The sequence below is a fragment of the Aythya ferina genome (assembly GCF_964211825.1).
Source record: "Aythya ferina genome assembly, chromosome: 6".
Taxonomy (NCBI): Eukaryota; Metazoa; Chordata; class Aves; order Anseriformes; family Anatidae; genus Aythya; species Aythya ferina.
Window position 1 is genome coordinate 24,476,061 of NC_140303.1, and position 13,427 is coordinate 24,489,487.

At 36.3% G+C, this 13,427-nt stretch overlaps 1 protein-coding gene across 12 annotated transcripts in view; it reads right to left on the reverse strand.

Annotated features, from left to right (window-relative positions):
• Nucleotides 1-13,427, reverse strand: part of SLC4A10 (solute carrier family 4 member 10) — a 181,171-nt gene that overhangs the window by 54,937 nt on the left and 112,807 nt on the right. For all 12 annotated transcript variants that reach the window (XR_014694506.1, XM_084524194.1, XM_084524193.1 and 9 more), the window contains one exon: nt 2,919-3,107. Coding sequence is in view for 11 of the 12 variants with exons in the window: in XM_084524194.1 (XP_084380320.1) it covers nt 2,919-3,107 (189 nt within the window). In the remaining variant the exon portion in view is untranslated. The remainder of the gene's footprint in view (nt 1-2,918; nt 3,108-13,427) is intronic.

The following is a 13,427-nucleotide window of genomic DNA, read 5'->3' on the forward strand; positions in this document are numbered from 1 at the left end:
TTTAGTACTAAAAAGAGAGAACACCACTGCTACTGTTGACAATACATGGAATATTTTTGTTCGTATATTCTATACCATGTTTGTGCACAAATGGGTAACTAGGAAGCTAAAACAACGCTTCAATTGTACTTTACCAGTTAGTCTTCAAGAAACAAGGATGTGTCTCACAACACACTCCTGATGATATCAGGTTTTAACTCTCTATTTTGCTTTCTTTTACACACCCCTTCACCTAATTCAAAACTTTATATTAACAACACATCTTTGTGTTATTAAGAGAAGCTTGTACACATGCTTCATGACAATCAAAAAAGAAATATATAGCTGCAGTGAGCGTAACACTGTAGCAGAACTCTAGCATTTGGATCATGGGGCAATGGCAGGAAAAAATTATCAGAAAACTCTCTCCTGCCCCTGACCAAGTTTCTAAGGACAGCAGAGTTCCATAGAGTTGAGCATCTCAGCATAGATTCCTGCATAATTTACATGCCATGTATGCTAGCCAGGGTAAAGAAGTAACTAGGGCTATGCTAGAAGAGGCAGCAGTCCCCACTCCTTTAATCCTGGAGTGCTGGGATAATGGTTGCCTCTTAAGCCCATGGGATGCTGACTGGCTGGTGTCTTGAAGTGAAAAAATGAAAAATATTTTTCTTTTGAAAACCAAAAATATAGATGGAATTTTCTTCTTATAAAGCTAATACTAATTTTAGTAGAATTCAGGTAATAAAATAAGATTCAAACCTTTTAATGTAACAGGGTAATAGATGGTAAGATAGAAACTTAAAATAAAACAACCCTTCTTTGCTTTATCATAGGGCCATCATCTATTTTGAAGAGGTCAGTACAGGAGACTGCCAAATGTGCATTAACACTTATGGAATGCAAGTAGAAGAGCAGTGCTTCAAACTGATTAGAAGATATCCGTGTCCAAAAAGATTGTTTTTGGAAAGCTTCACTGCAATTTAGCTAAGAAGCTGATTTACTTTTCCATAAATGTTCCCACAACTGTTTAGATTTTTACTGTTTACAGTACATTTAACTTAATTTAAATAATATAATGGAAGTGATTGGGTGATTTTTTAAACCAGGGGTTAGAGTGCTCTGAGGCACCTCTACAAAAGCAGATGAACTGGAACTCAGTAGTTTTTCTTCTTGCAAAATAAGCACAGACAGATGGAAACCTTTAAGAATGCGTGCCCCGACTTAAAGAATCACTTAACCACTGGGTATATGAAACTAGCATTTTCAACACGCTGTCCTGATTGGAATCTGTTTCTTTGAGAATTAGCGATATGAAGGTTCCCACAAGAAACCTAGAAAAAAGTGAGATGTTTCTGGAGGGAACTGATGCATCAGTTCTATTAACATACAGAGAATGTTACTGAAATTGATCTTATATTTTCACAGCTTGTCCTGAGGGGCCTTTTTAAGGAGACCTATGTGTTACATAAGACCTATTGTAAAAAGCTTAAGAAGTGCAAGCATCTGTCTTTCCTCCCATGGAAACTGAGGAATAGGAACATTATAGCATCAGCTTTCTTAAAAGTTACTCTAGAATATCTGTTTAAGGCCATCAGCAAAATTTGCACAAAACCAACAGAAAAGTTGCCTTAAAAAGGACAGACAATCATCCAACTTAGTTTTACTACTTCTGTGTACCTATACACATAATCACATCTTCACATACATTATTTTTTCCTTACTCTTAAAATGTTATTGTGGCACGATAAATATGTTTCTACTTTATATCATCTTCATATGAGATTATATGTTGCCTTTTAGATCTGACAGTCTCTCCCAAGCAGCTAGATTTAGAAGTACCTATTAAAACTTTACACAGCAATGGTTGAAATAAATGATCCTTCCTTGAAAACAAAGATAATCTTTGTGTCAATAGCCTCGTGTTTCCAGATCAAACCTCACTATGGCTTTCTCACTCCCCATTCCTGTCCTATGCCTCACAGCATGTAGGTGCCTCTTGCAGCACCTGTATCTGTGGCTGTTTTCTCACTCTCCACTTCTCCAGGTGACAGGTGAGCTCAATACAGCACTGAACAGCGACACGGCAGAACAGATTGAGATTTCTCTAAAGCTAAGGCATTTCTGGAATAAGAGTCACTCAGTCCAGTGGTGCTCAGACAAAAATGTTGTGGGTGTTGTAATAGTACTGTGTATGGAGGCCCAGTAATTCTGCAGTGCATAATTCTAGTGAATTAACTGTACATATACGCAAAATTTTGCTGTGAGTTTCATTACACATGCGTGTGTTCATGTTAATAAGAAAGAGGAATAAGAAAAGATCTTTCACTATAATTACCAATAATAACAGTATCGCATATAATGGCTTCTATAAAAGCAAGCAAGAAAAAAAAGTTAAGCCAATATTTTACTGCAGAACAACTCTGCAGACTTGCTCTTGCATTTTCATAAATACCATTTTCCAAAAAGTGATTTTCTCAAAGAATAACGAACAGTTCTTGTGTTTTCTCTCCAACGGTGTTGCCTTGAGAATGTTTTTCTCATTTTAACCCTGTGAATTCAACTGCAAAATCTCCAACACTCTGCCTAAAACACCGTGCATGTAGTTCAGGGGTACTGCACTAGGGACAATGTATTACGCCAATTGTACAGGACAGAATGCCACATTTACAGAGCTATCCTGCTTCCAAAACCAAACTAGTTCACCTGGACATATCTGCACAGCACTGAGTTGTTCCAGATTCCTGAATTTCAAACTTAAACAAGCATGTTACTGAATGCATGAGGAACCACTCTCTCACATAAAAGGTACTGTTTTTATACAAGAACTTTTCAGAGTATAATCACTTTGAGTTCAAGCTGTGGGTACAAAGCACACACAACACTGGGCAGACAAATGTTATCAAAAGCTCAAAATGCAAAATAAAGCAATGCATTACCATTTTTATCCATGGAATGTGGCTCAGACTGCTTCTTTCCAATATCAGCAAAGGATCTCACAATTGGGATCCTGTTGCTCAGTTTCTTCTGGTTCTGATGGTGATGCTGTTTCAGTAACGCCTCGTGCACTCTGTGACGAACATCCTCACTGAGCTGCCCAGAGCCTACCTGCTGATCCAGAATCATATCTGAAAAATAAATACATAAACATAATAAGAGAGGGGAAAGAGGAAAAACTTTGCTTAAAGATGTTGCAATAACAATAATTGCCCTATGGGATTACCAATGAAAGGAATCTGTTAGTTTAATGTGACAAGTATTAAAGCATGGTAAGTTTTATCTAGAAGTGTTTCGCTCCCACAAATTAATGAATAGATAAATAAATGATGGTATTGATGTAACAAAGTCAATTCCTCAAAAGTTATGTCGTTCCCATACTAAGGTCACCTATATAACTCTGAAGCGTTATAAGCATTCCCATACATAATGTATTTAAACCCAAGGTTATGATGTATATAAGGTGCCTCTCCACCACCCCAACAACCAATACCTTACGTGCTACAAAGGACCAGCTTATTGTGAGGAGAAAACTTTTTGGTTCCTTTTATACTTACCACAGAAGATTACAGTCTAGTTCTGTTTCTCACAATTACAGTTACAGAACTTTCAATACAATTAAAAAAATACATATGCAGTCGAGATTCCCACATTTGGGGAAATCACAGGGCTCAGCACACCCAGAGTGCAGGGAATGAGCCTTGCTCGCTCTGGGAAAACCACCTGCCTGATCATGGTATCACCCCTGAGGTAAGATGATATGGGAAAATTTGAAGCATTACTGGGAAATAACTAATAGGATCTCTTTCTACTGCCCGATGCCTATGTTCATGCAAGAGAATCATTACATGGATGTGTCAGTCAAGCTGATCCTGCTGCTAAAATAATCAGTCATTTTTGCAGTCCACTGACAGAAAATATTAACATATTCGCATTCAAAACTCCTGATAAATATGCATTACACATTTTGAATAGGAAAGAATTGTTGAGAATTTTGTAGGGCCATTTTATCATTGTTTTGGGAAATTCTATTAGCAATTAGTAATAACGCTTAACAGAAGGAAAGGAAAAAAAAGAAAAATCTGTATCAAAGCAAGTAAAACAGCATTTAAGTACACAATGTCCTTGCACATTCATTAGAATAAACTGTGCTGCACAAAAACAGTGATAAAATAAAGCTGAGTCAAAAACTTCTTGTACTGAAAATTCAGAGAACTCATGATTCTCTGCCGGAGTCAGATTCATATCTACCAGTAAAGTCAGTGGCAAAGCAAGCAGAACAGAAAAAATAAAACACAGATGCACCATCACTAGAGAAATAATGTCAGGTCTCTGATAATTGCCAAGAGCACAATTGAGAATATAAAGCATTAAATAATTATACTAGTTAAATGCAGAGTTTAATTGCTAAAACAACTACCCCCTGTATACAAATTAAAAACAAACAAACAAACAAAACAAAACGAAAAAAAAACGTTTTTCTGAAGTTCTCAGTATCCCCATAACAATCCAATGTGTCACACATTGCTACTTTAAGAACTGAACTCTAACTGCATGTTTCACTTAATGTGAAGGGGCTACCAACAGCTCTATGACAACACACACAAAAAGATGTGACTAGGTCCATAGCCAAATACAGCTGTCAACAGATGCAAACATGAGAGATGTATCCGCATCTCACCATGTAGAGCAGTGCAGAGCTTTCCAACATTGCCTCTGACCCTCTCCAGCAATTACATTCTGCCCAGTGTTAGCAACTGTGTTCACCAAGCAGCTCATGCCCAGAAGTAACACTGCCTGGTGCTGTGCCTAAACTAATACAGCTTATTTTTGGAGTGCTTCACCTGTCTCTAAAGGTAACTTTTATCTCCAGAGTTAACTCAAATGCCACCAGGTCAGGTATCTCTGCACCCCCAGACAAGACAAACACATTTTTACCATTACTCTAGACTGCCACGGAAAAGAGAGAAAACTACGGTAACAAGAGAGTGACAGGCAAAAGAGAAGGTAACATGAGTTCAAGAGAACGCCTTCAGTAGTGTTTTTTTGCAGAAGGAGGCAAGAATAAGGACAGATTTGCAACACAAGAAAAAAGCACCATCTCCAAGAAAGGTATCCATTTTCTTGCTCAACTTTACGACTTTTTGGAAAACAGCCTTGAAGATAAGAATATCTTCCCTTTTAGACAGGCATAGTACACGAACTGGCATATCACAGTTCCCAAAACAGGCCAGTAATTTCTGTAATGTGAGAGCTAGGCGATCTTCACAGGAAAATAAGTAATAATCATATAACTTAGGGCATAAATGCTAAAGCACAATTGAAAAGATCCTTTTTAATTCTGCTGACCAAAATACACATTGTAAAAAGATGCATAAACAAGTATTACCTTCTTTGAGTTGCTCTAAAACAGAAATCAAAAGGAAGAGCTGAAAAAAAGGACTTCTCTAGAACAGTCAAATTTACGGTTGTGGTCATCATCGTTCTTACAGATCAGTGGAACTCCACTTGTATTGTGTCATTCCTGGAATTACAGTATTTTCCATATTAAATATTGATATATATTAATTTCTGAGGATGATGTCACTATATAAGATTTGCCACTTGAGGAGAGAAAATACCAGGAAAAAGAAAATCACTCTCCTCTTCCTTGCTTGGATGCTCTGCCAGCCTCACTAACAGTCACACAAACCATGGAGGGAGGTAGTGTTGTATGCCAGTGTGGTGACTAACAACTTGTATTTCCTTCCAAACTGAGAAGAAGGTGGCTTACCTCAAGTTTTCTTTTTTTTTTTTTTTTTTTTTTTTTCCACAACTTCCCCTTTACTATAGCATGTCTGACACATGCAAAAAATGGGAGATGAATTCAGAATTGGGAACAGTGAAGGCTACTTTTCTTACCTTGATACTCCCAAGTTGTCATTCCTTTAAATACAAATCTATTTGCAATAGCAGCTATAGTTTTAGTGTAAATTATTGCCAGATTGCTGTATTTTAACCTGAACAGATTCGAATAGTAATAAGAAGACTGACTCCATTAGCACCTACCATTATAGGATTTCACTTCAGTTTCTTCACAAGTTTTTCAATATATCCTTTAAAAACCCTAGCCTCTGCAATGTCAACGATAACTCTCTTGAATACAAAGCTAAGCTTGAAAACACGGGCCACAAAGTTTAAGATCTGAGAGTAAATGTTAAAAAAGAATGTTTTTAACATTTCATCTTCAAAATAGATGCTAATTCCTTCATGCTGTGTCAGAAGGATCCAATGTGATCCCACCAGCTGAAGCTGCCCCTGCTTTCCAAAGTTGTGGTTCTGCACTTTTGTATCTAGAGCACATGACCATTTCTCAAATAACAAAAAAAAAAAAAAAAAAAAAAGAGAGAGAGAGAGAAAAGAGAGAAAAGAGAACAGACCTATAGCTTTGCAGCAATGTATCTCAGCTATATACTTATGTAACAGCAAAGACTCTCCGGGGTTTCTGTGCCGAGCAACAAGGTCTGGGCATTTTTTTCTATTAATTTAAAAGAACATTCACGAGAAAAAATCTTGGTGAGCCCTTCTATCCAGGGATACAGATCACCATTATGTTTTTCAAGGTTGTTTCACAACCACAAGCAACTTTCAACATGACAATGTGTGGAATATCCAGCAATATAGCTTTACCCAATCTAATTGCTCCTATCATACCATTTCTTCTGACATTAGGAACACTAAAACAGAATGTTTCTTCAGTAAGGAATCTGGACTTATAAGGAACTGTGATATATATTTCTTAGGCTTTTAAAGACAGATACTCTTCCTGCCCTAGTCACTTAAAAAGATTCAAAGGAACTTGAGGTTTCATGTAATTTCAAAAATGCTTTCTCCATTCAGACTCCATTACAATACATTATTTACATAAAACGTACCCATCTGAAAATTGATTTTGAAAGCAAATGTGAGTACTTAATGTGAGCACCTAAACAACATATTTTTCTAACTCAAATGTAACTCCTCATCATCTGTGAACAATTTACCCAGACTGCAAATGAATGCATCAGGGGTGCAGACACTTCATATTAGTTCAAATACAGCGTGGCTCACGTCTGTAACCTCAGCACAGCAAACCATATCTACCCCACCCCTAGGGTCAGCTAGGATGTAAAAGTAGGTTGGCTTCTTTCACTCACTGTGGAGATGACTAGTACATACCACAGTTTCATTATGGGTGCTGTACAGAGACACACAGCCAGATTCATGTGGAACCATCCCAGGTCCAAACAAATAAGAGAAGTTAAGAGAACGCTCAAGTGACACCTCTCTCCCTGCTGCTCAAGGTTCACAGCACGTCCATCACATTGTGCATATACTACAGGGAACTCTGAGGTGAAACACAGAATAAATTTATATAAGGAGTATTGCATTTGTAACAAAATACCTCTGAGGTCAAACAAGTAACATCTGACAGACAGATAAGCTAAACTGGGCCTGTTTTCTGCAGTGGTGAGTAAATAAACAAGATCTGGAGCTCTTACTTTTGAACTGTATACCAGAGAAAATACAAGTTCAGAATTCATGGGCCTGATATATCCTGATATCCTCCTGATATAGGTTGGCATTCACAGTTTACAGCAGGAGAAACTGAACTCAACATTCTCCAGTGAGGTTACTGGTATTTACACCTCTCAATCTTCCAAATTTTATAACTGCAATTGCAGGACAAAATGAGAGATTAATGATAAAAGAATAGTACACATGGGCTTTTCTGTGCGTCATGACTGCAGTGACAGCTGACTACAAAACCTAATTTAAAATCCAAGGTTTTTTTTTCAGTTGTTCTTTCCCTTATAGACAGGGGAGAGGAAACACAAGCAACCATAAAGCAGTGCTTTATGCAGGACATGAAGCTGAAATGCTGTCTTTTATACTAACCTGCAACCTAATACATATGTAATATGTACATAATACCTAGTGAGTTAGGCTCTAGGAGCAATAGAAAACTAACAATTGGGATTCTTGGTTCTGGTGTTTACAAGGGTGATTAGATGTGAGCTATCTAAGCCAGTGCATTTAACCTGTTCAGCTAAGGAAGCAGCATGTTCCAGTGCACTGAGTGCCAGGTTCTATTTTCAACTCTACCTGAAATTACATGTACTTTGTTCAACTTCTCAACTCAACTATTTGAAAAGTTACACAGACAGTGAAAAATGTCTGCTTTTCAAACAAAGAGTCTGCAATTTTACTGAAGAACAAAGGCTAGCATGTTCACAAAACTGTAAACAGTAGATTAGGCTAATATTCCCAACTCACATCTCAGAGAGCAAGCACTGCTGTAACCCAGAACTATCCTAACACAGGGGATGCTACCAAAAGAACAACGGAAGCCTCATAAAACAAGGTATTTTGCATCTCTGTGTAGAGTGTGAGTCATGAGTGACATTGGTTCTGTCTATACACACAATGAAAAATGAAATTGACTTGTGAAACATTCCCACATTTGCGGTTAACATGGGAAAACACAAAAAAAAAAAATGCCATGCAACTTAGATGTTGGTAAGAGCTTTACAGTTCACCCACAGACAAAGGAATAAAACCTGACAAAGGTTTCTCTGTAGAGGTAATCACAACATGGTAAACTGTAAATAAAGCAAACACAAACACCTGTGTAAAGTGAGAAGGTGAAAGCTCAACAAAAGAGAGGTGGAGGGTCAAACTGAAAGAAACAGACTGCTCACAGGCAATCCTCTGCTTTGTTATTGTGTTTGCAATAAAAGCTAAGTTTACCATAAAAACACTGTCAGAAACATAATAAAGCATGAGTGTTACAGCTGAAACAAATGAAAACAGTGAAATAGAATCCAAACTGGAGCCAGTTTAAATATTAAATACATTGCTATGATGGAGTAATATAGCTTAAAGCAAACAAAGACAAAAGACGACTTTTTCAGATTGAAAGCTTAACGTGCTATTACCGAAATCAATGAAGATGCACACTTGGGATGTAATGCCCTGGGTTGTTGAGCACAGAGTCCAGTGACCTCAATCACAAGATTAAGCTGTTACACAGATTGAAAATTCAGTCATGAGGAGCAAACAAAAGACTGCTTGGGAAAAAAACAGTCAGATCTCTGTATTGTGAAGCATGAAAATATTTATTATTTTTTTAAAATGACCGTTTTTTCATTAATAAATAGGACTAGCTAATATTTCAAATATATGCAAGTCACCAAAGCACTACCATGCAACTCTGAGGCCACAGTTTGTATTTTACAAGGTTTCACATTTGTTCATAGTACACTCTGCACAATTAGAAGAAAACGCGAGATCTGTGATTCATATTTTAGAGAATGTATTGCTATTAAAGGCTGGACCAAACAGTTTTTGAACCAAACGATACAAAATGGCATCATATGTTAAGTGGAAGAACCTTTTGGGTTCATTCAGTGGTTACAATCAAAAAAAAACAGATGGTAATCTGAGAATCTACATGGTTTCAAAGGAACTAAATGAAAATATCAAAAGAGAACATTTTCATCTGCCAACTTGAACAACACAGAGAAGCTGCTCTCTAATGGTGCAGCCAGATTCTGGCAAATACCTCCTCAAGAGACAAGTTCCAAAATAAAATGTTTTGATTACATAGATTTTTCAGACTTCCTTTTAGCATATGTTCTATACAGAAGTGATCGATAAAATATTACTACATCAAATGTTCAAAGGAATTCCTTGTGTTTGCAGTGCTAGCTTACTGATACAGGAGCCACTGCAAAGACATATGAAAAAAGAGTTGGTTATTAAGAACAGTAATAAATAAAACCTAAAATACATTTAATAAAAATGCACTTTTAGGAGGTTCTGCAGGGGAGTTGAGCTGTTTACAAAGAAAAAATAAAGACTGTCACATAAAATTTAAGAACAAGTTGAGAAATGTCAGAAGTGGTCATGCTGTTTCCCTGTTCGATGACAGTGTCGGAAATTCATCTCAGGAGTCTCTACTACAATAAGCTATTGTCTGTAAATTTAGCGTCATAGGTATGAATAAGCTCTCTATCAACACAGAAAATGGGGTGTCTGTCCAAAGAAATTTACAGTCTTGTAGATCAAGTCATTTTTTAATAAGAGTTGGAATGAAAAAGAATCTAATCAAGAATGGACAAGCTGGAAGACAGGATGATTTAAAAATTTTCACCACGTCGCTGGTGCCAAAATATCTTTACGCAGAACTATCAAAGTTTCCAGGGATGAAATACAAAATGTTCTGAAAGCCATACAAACAGTATAAAAGATGTTTTTCATCTGTAGATTTTACCACAAGCCCATTAAGGTCTTAAAACACAGACTTTAATAAAAGAAACTTTCAAGGGCTAAGTGCTGGCGGTTTAATGCTTTAGTAAGTGTTTATAGATTAAAAGCCTTGACTAAAACAAATAGGAATTCTTTGTCTCAATTTAGCAATGTAGATTAAGTATAACTCTTTCAAGGATACAAAGACTGATATCGATACAGTACAATTTGAAATTGGAATGTAGCCCAGATAACAAGATGGTACTGACAAATACAAATACACAACATGCATTTTTCCTTAATCAAAGCATTAAGGCAAGTAAAAACAAAAGAAGGTACAGGTGACCAACTAACATACTTGTTCCCAAAAGATATCATGAAATATAGTAATGCAGAAAATCACCAACAGATTACGTTTGAAACAACAACAACAAAACTCTGGTAATGAACTGTTAATCAGAAGCACAAGAACTGAAGTTAATCTAGGGAGTGGAATGTTGATAACTGAAGCCAAGAAGCTAGTTTCTTTAAATTCTCATGGTCAGGATTGTCATATACAACTGAAATACACACCAACACCATGGTGAAAACGTTTGAATTGTACAGCACATAATACGTAAGATTGTAACTACTGACAGTGAATAACAGCTGAGTAGAACAGACAGGAAAGGATTTCCTGAGAGATCCAGCTCAGGTCCAGCAGTTGTTCATAAGGAAAAAGACCATCACATTATTGGGAATTGTCACATTTCTAACATACCTAGCACACATTTCTTGGTGGCATGGCTGCCACCACCACCATTAAAGTAATTCCTCCTACTAGTGCTGCCTAATTTGTACCAAAGTCTTTCTAACATTTTGTAAACACTGGAGAGAAGGAACTGCATACACAGTATTATAGTAACAAATTACAAAGGAACAGGACTGAGGAAGAGGAAAGCAATACAAATAATAATAGACAAAAGCAAATGGAATAGCAACTTTATTTCTAGGGAAATCTCTTCAGAGGAACCTGAGACGGAACATGGGTAATTTAGAGAATGACTCACTCACAATAAGAACCTGCTGAAAAGTTGCTTAAAAAACAACAACAACTCATTGCTTTTTGAATCTGCAGTGGGAAAAGAAAAAATCCTTTCTCAAAGACAAAGACACATGCAAACCCTATCATGTATTAAATTATTAGAAAGACACGCCTGTCCCTCAGATCAAATAAAATAACCAATGAAATACACTCACACGTGCCACAACATAAGGTACTTCTAAAGTGCAAATGGTACATGCTAATTCAGGAAAGTCATTCTAAACCTCTTCTCAGAAAACAAACAAATAAAATAACAACAACAAAGTTTTCCTAACCAACAAATCAAGATATCCCAGAAACAAGATTGATTCAAAATATCATTACAGTAACTCATGAAATTCTATACTGAGGGACAACTTAGATCTGTCGTGAGTTTCAAACCACAACTAGTAATGTGAACTCGGAGTTCTTGGACACGTTAAGTAAACAAATAAATAAAAACTAAATGAGTACAACTAACTAGGGATTAAGAGATTATAAACATGAATTTATTATGGTTTCACTATGCAGTACCTTCCAATTGGAGGACAGGGAGGGAGAAGGAAGTTTGCTGGAGTTATTTTTATTGCAATAATCCTTACCTTTTTATCTACTTAAATAACAACAATTCTGGAAGGGATCTGCCTTAGCTGACTGTGGAAGTTGCTGAGTGATTTCTGAATTAAAACCATACAGCTCAAACCTGAAAATCTTAGTGTACTATTTAAGGAAACAGTAATAAAAAACATCAAAAAGCACATCTGAGTGTTTCTTGATTTTTTTAATAAATAATAAAGCAGCATATACTGATAAACACCTTTGTTCTTGCAAATCAGCTGCTTTTTGACCTTCATGTTTAGCTTCTATCATCATCAAGAAAAAATACGAAGCTCTGATTCAGACTATGATTCATGGCAGAATCAGATCTCGGCACAGTGCAGAAACCCACACAAATTACTGCAGATTTGGATTAATAATATTTTGCGTCAGTTTGACAGAAACAATTTAGGAAAGGTAAATGCAAAAAGCAGCTACCAACAGCTAAATGATTTTTGAATCCACTGTTAAACATAACCCACTGAACAATAACTCTCTCACCTGATAGTTAACTAAAATAAATTTTATCTGACCCCTACACAGACTTTCATATCATCAGTAATGCAGTTGTCTTCATAATCTTGAGTATTAAAGTTTTCTTGCTCTGTCTTTCATAACTTTACCTTAAAAGGTTTCTATTTTTATTGGTATAATTATATTTTCAGTTAACGTGCTATTTTGTGCCTCTAATAAGGCAACAATAAGGCCCCAGCAACCACTCACACAGTATCTCTGTGCATGTTCTTTTTTCCCTATTTTACATCTGTTACATAATGATCGATCTTTAAGCAATGTTTCTAGTATGCAGAATACCATAAATCTTTGTCTAAAATACCAATACAATGTATAATTTGTATAAAATATCAAATATACGATTTACAGATACAGCACCATTTTCAGAAATGTGCAACACAGTAATGTAGAAGGCAAGGCAAAACTTTTAAGCAGACATAAAGCAAGATATACAAATAAAACAATCCTCCTTATTGTTTTGGAGGATTTGGAGTCCAATAACCATCAGAAGTATGAGACCAGCCCTTACTAAAGGTATATAAACAGAAAATTAGAGACTCCGGATAATAAAATAGCACAGCTCTCTGCTTCCCTGCAGTAACTAGTTACAGTCTTGTGGAAAACACCAGGAATACAGAAAATGGCAACCAATCTCAATCTCATATTTTTGGGATATAAGGCTCATTCATTATGTTTGCTTACATTCTGCTTCTGCTATCCTCAACAGCTCTAGAAACACACTTGCCAAATTCGTTGGAAAATATGTACTCAACTTCACCTAAAGAAGTTAATCCATCGTAAAACTTTTTGAAAAATTTACAAATAAAATTATGGGTTTTGATTTCATTCTCACATTTTTTATACTGGTCTTCTTTCTTGTTACATAATTATAATGAATATTCTTTTGTCATTTTTTTAAGCTAGATTGTCTGCAATTAGTGTAACACCAGCTTCAGTATGTAGAAGTTAGCACACTCATCCATTCACAACAGGTGCCACAGCAGAGTAC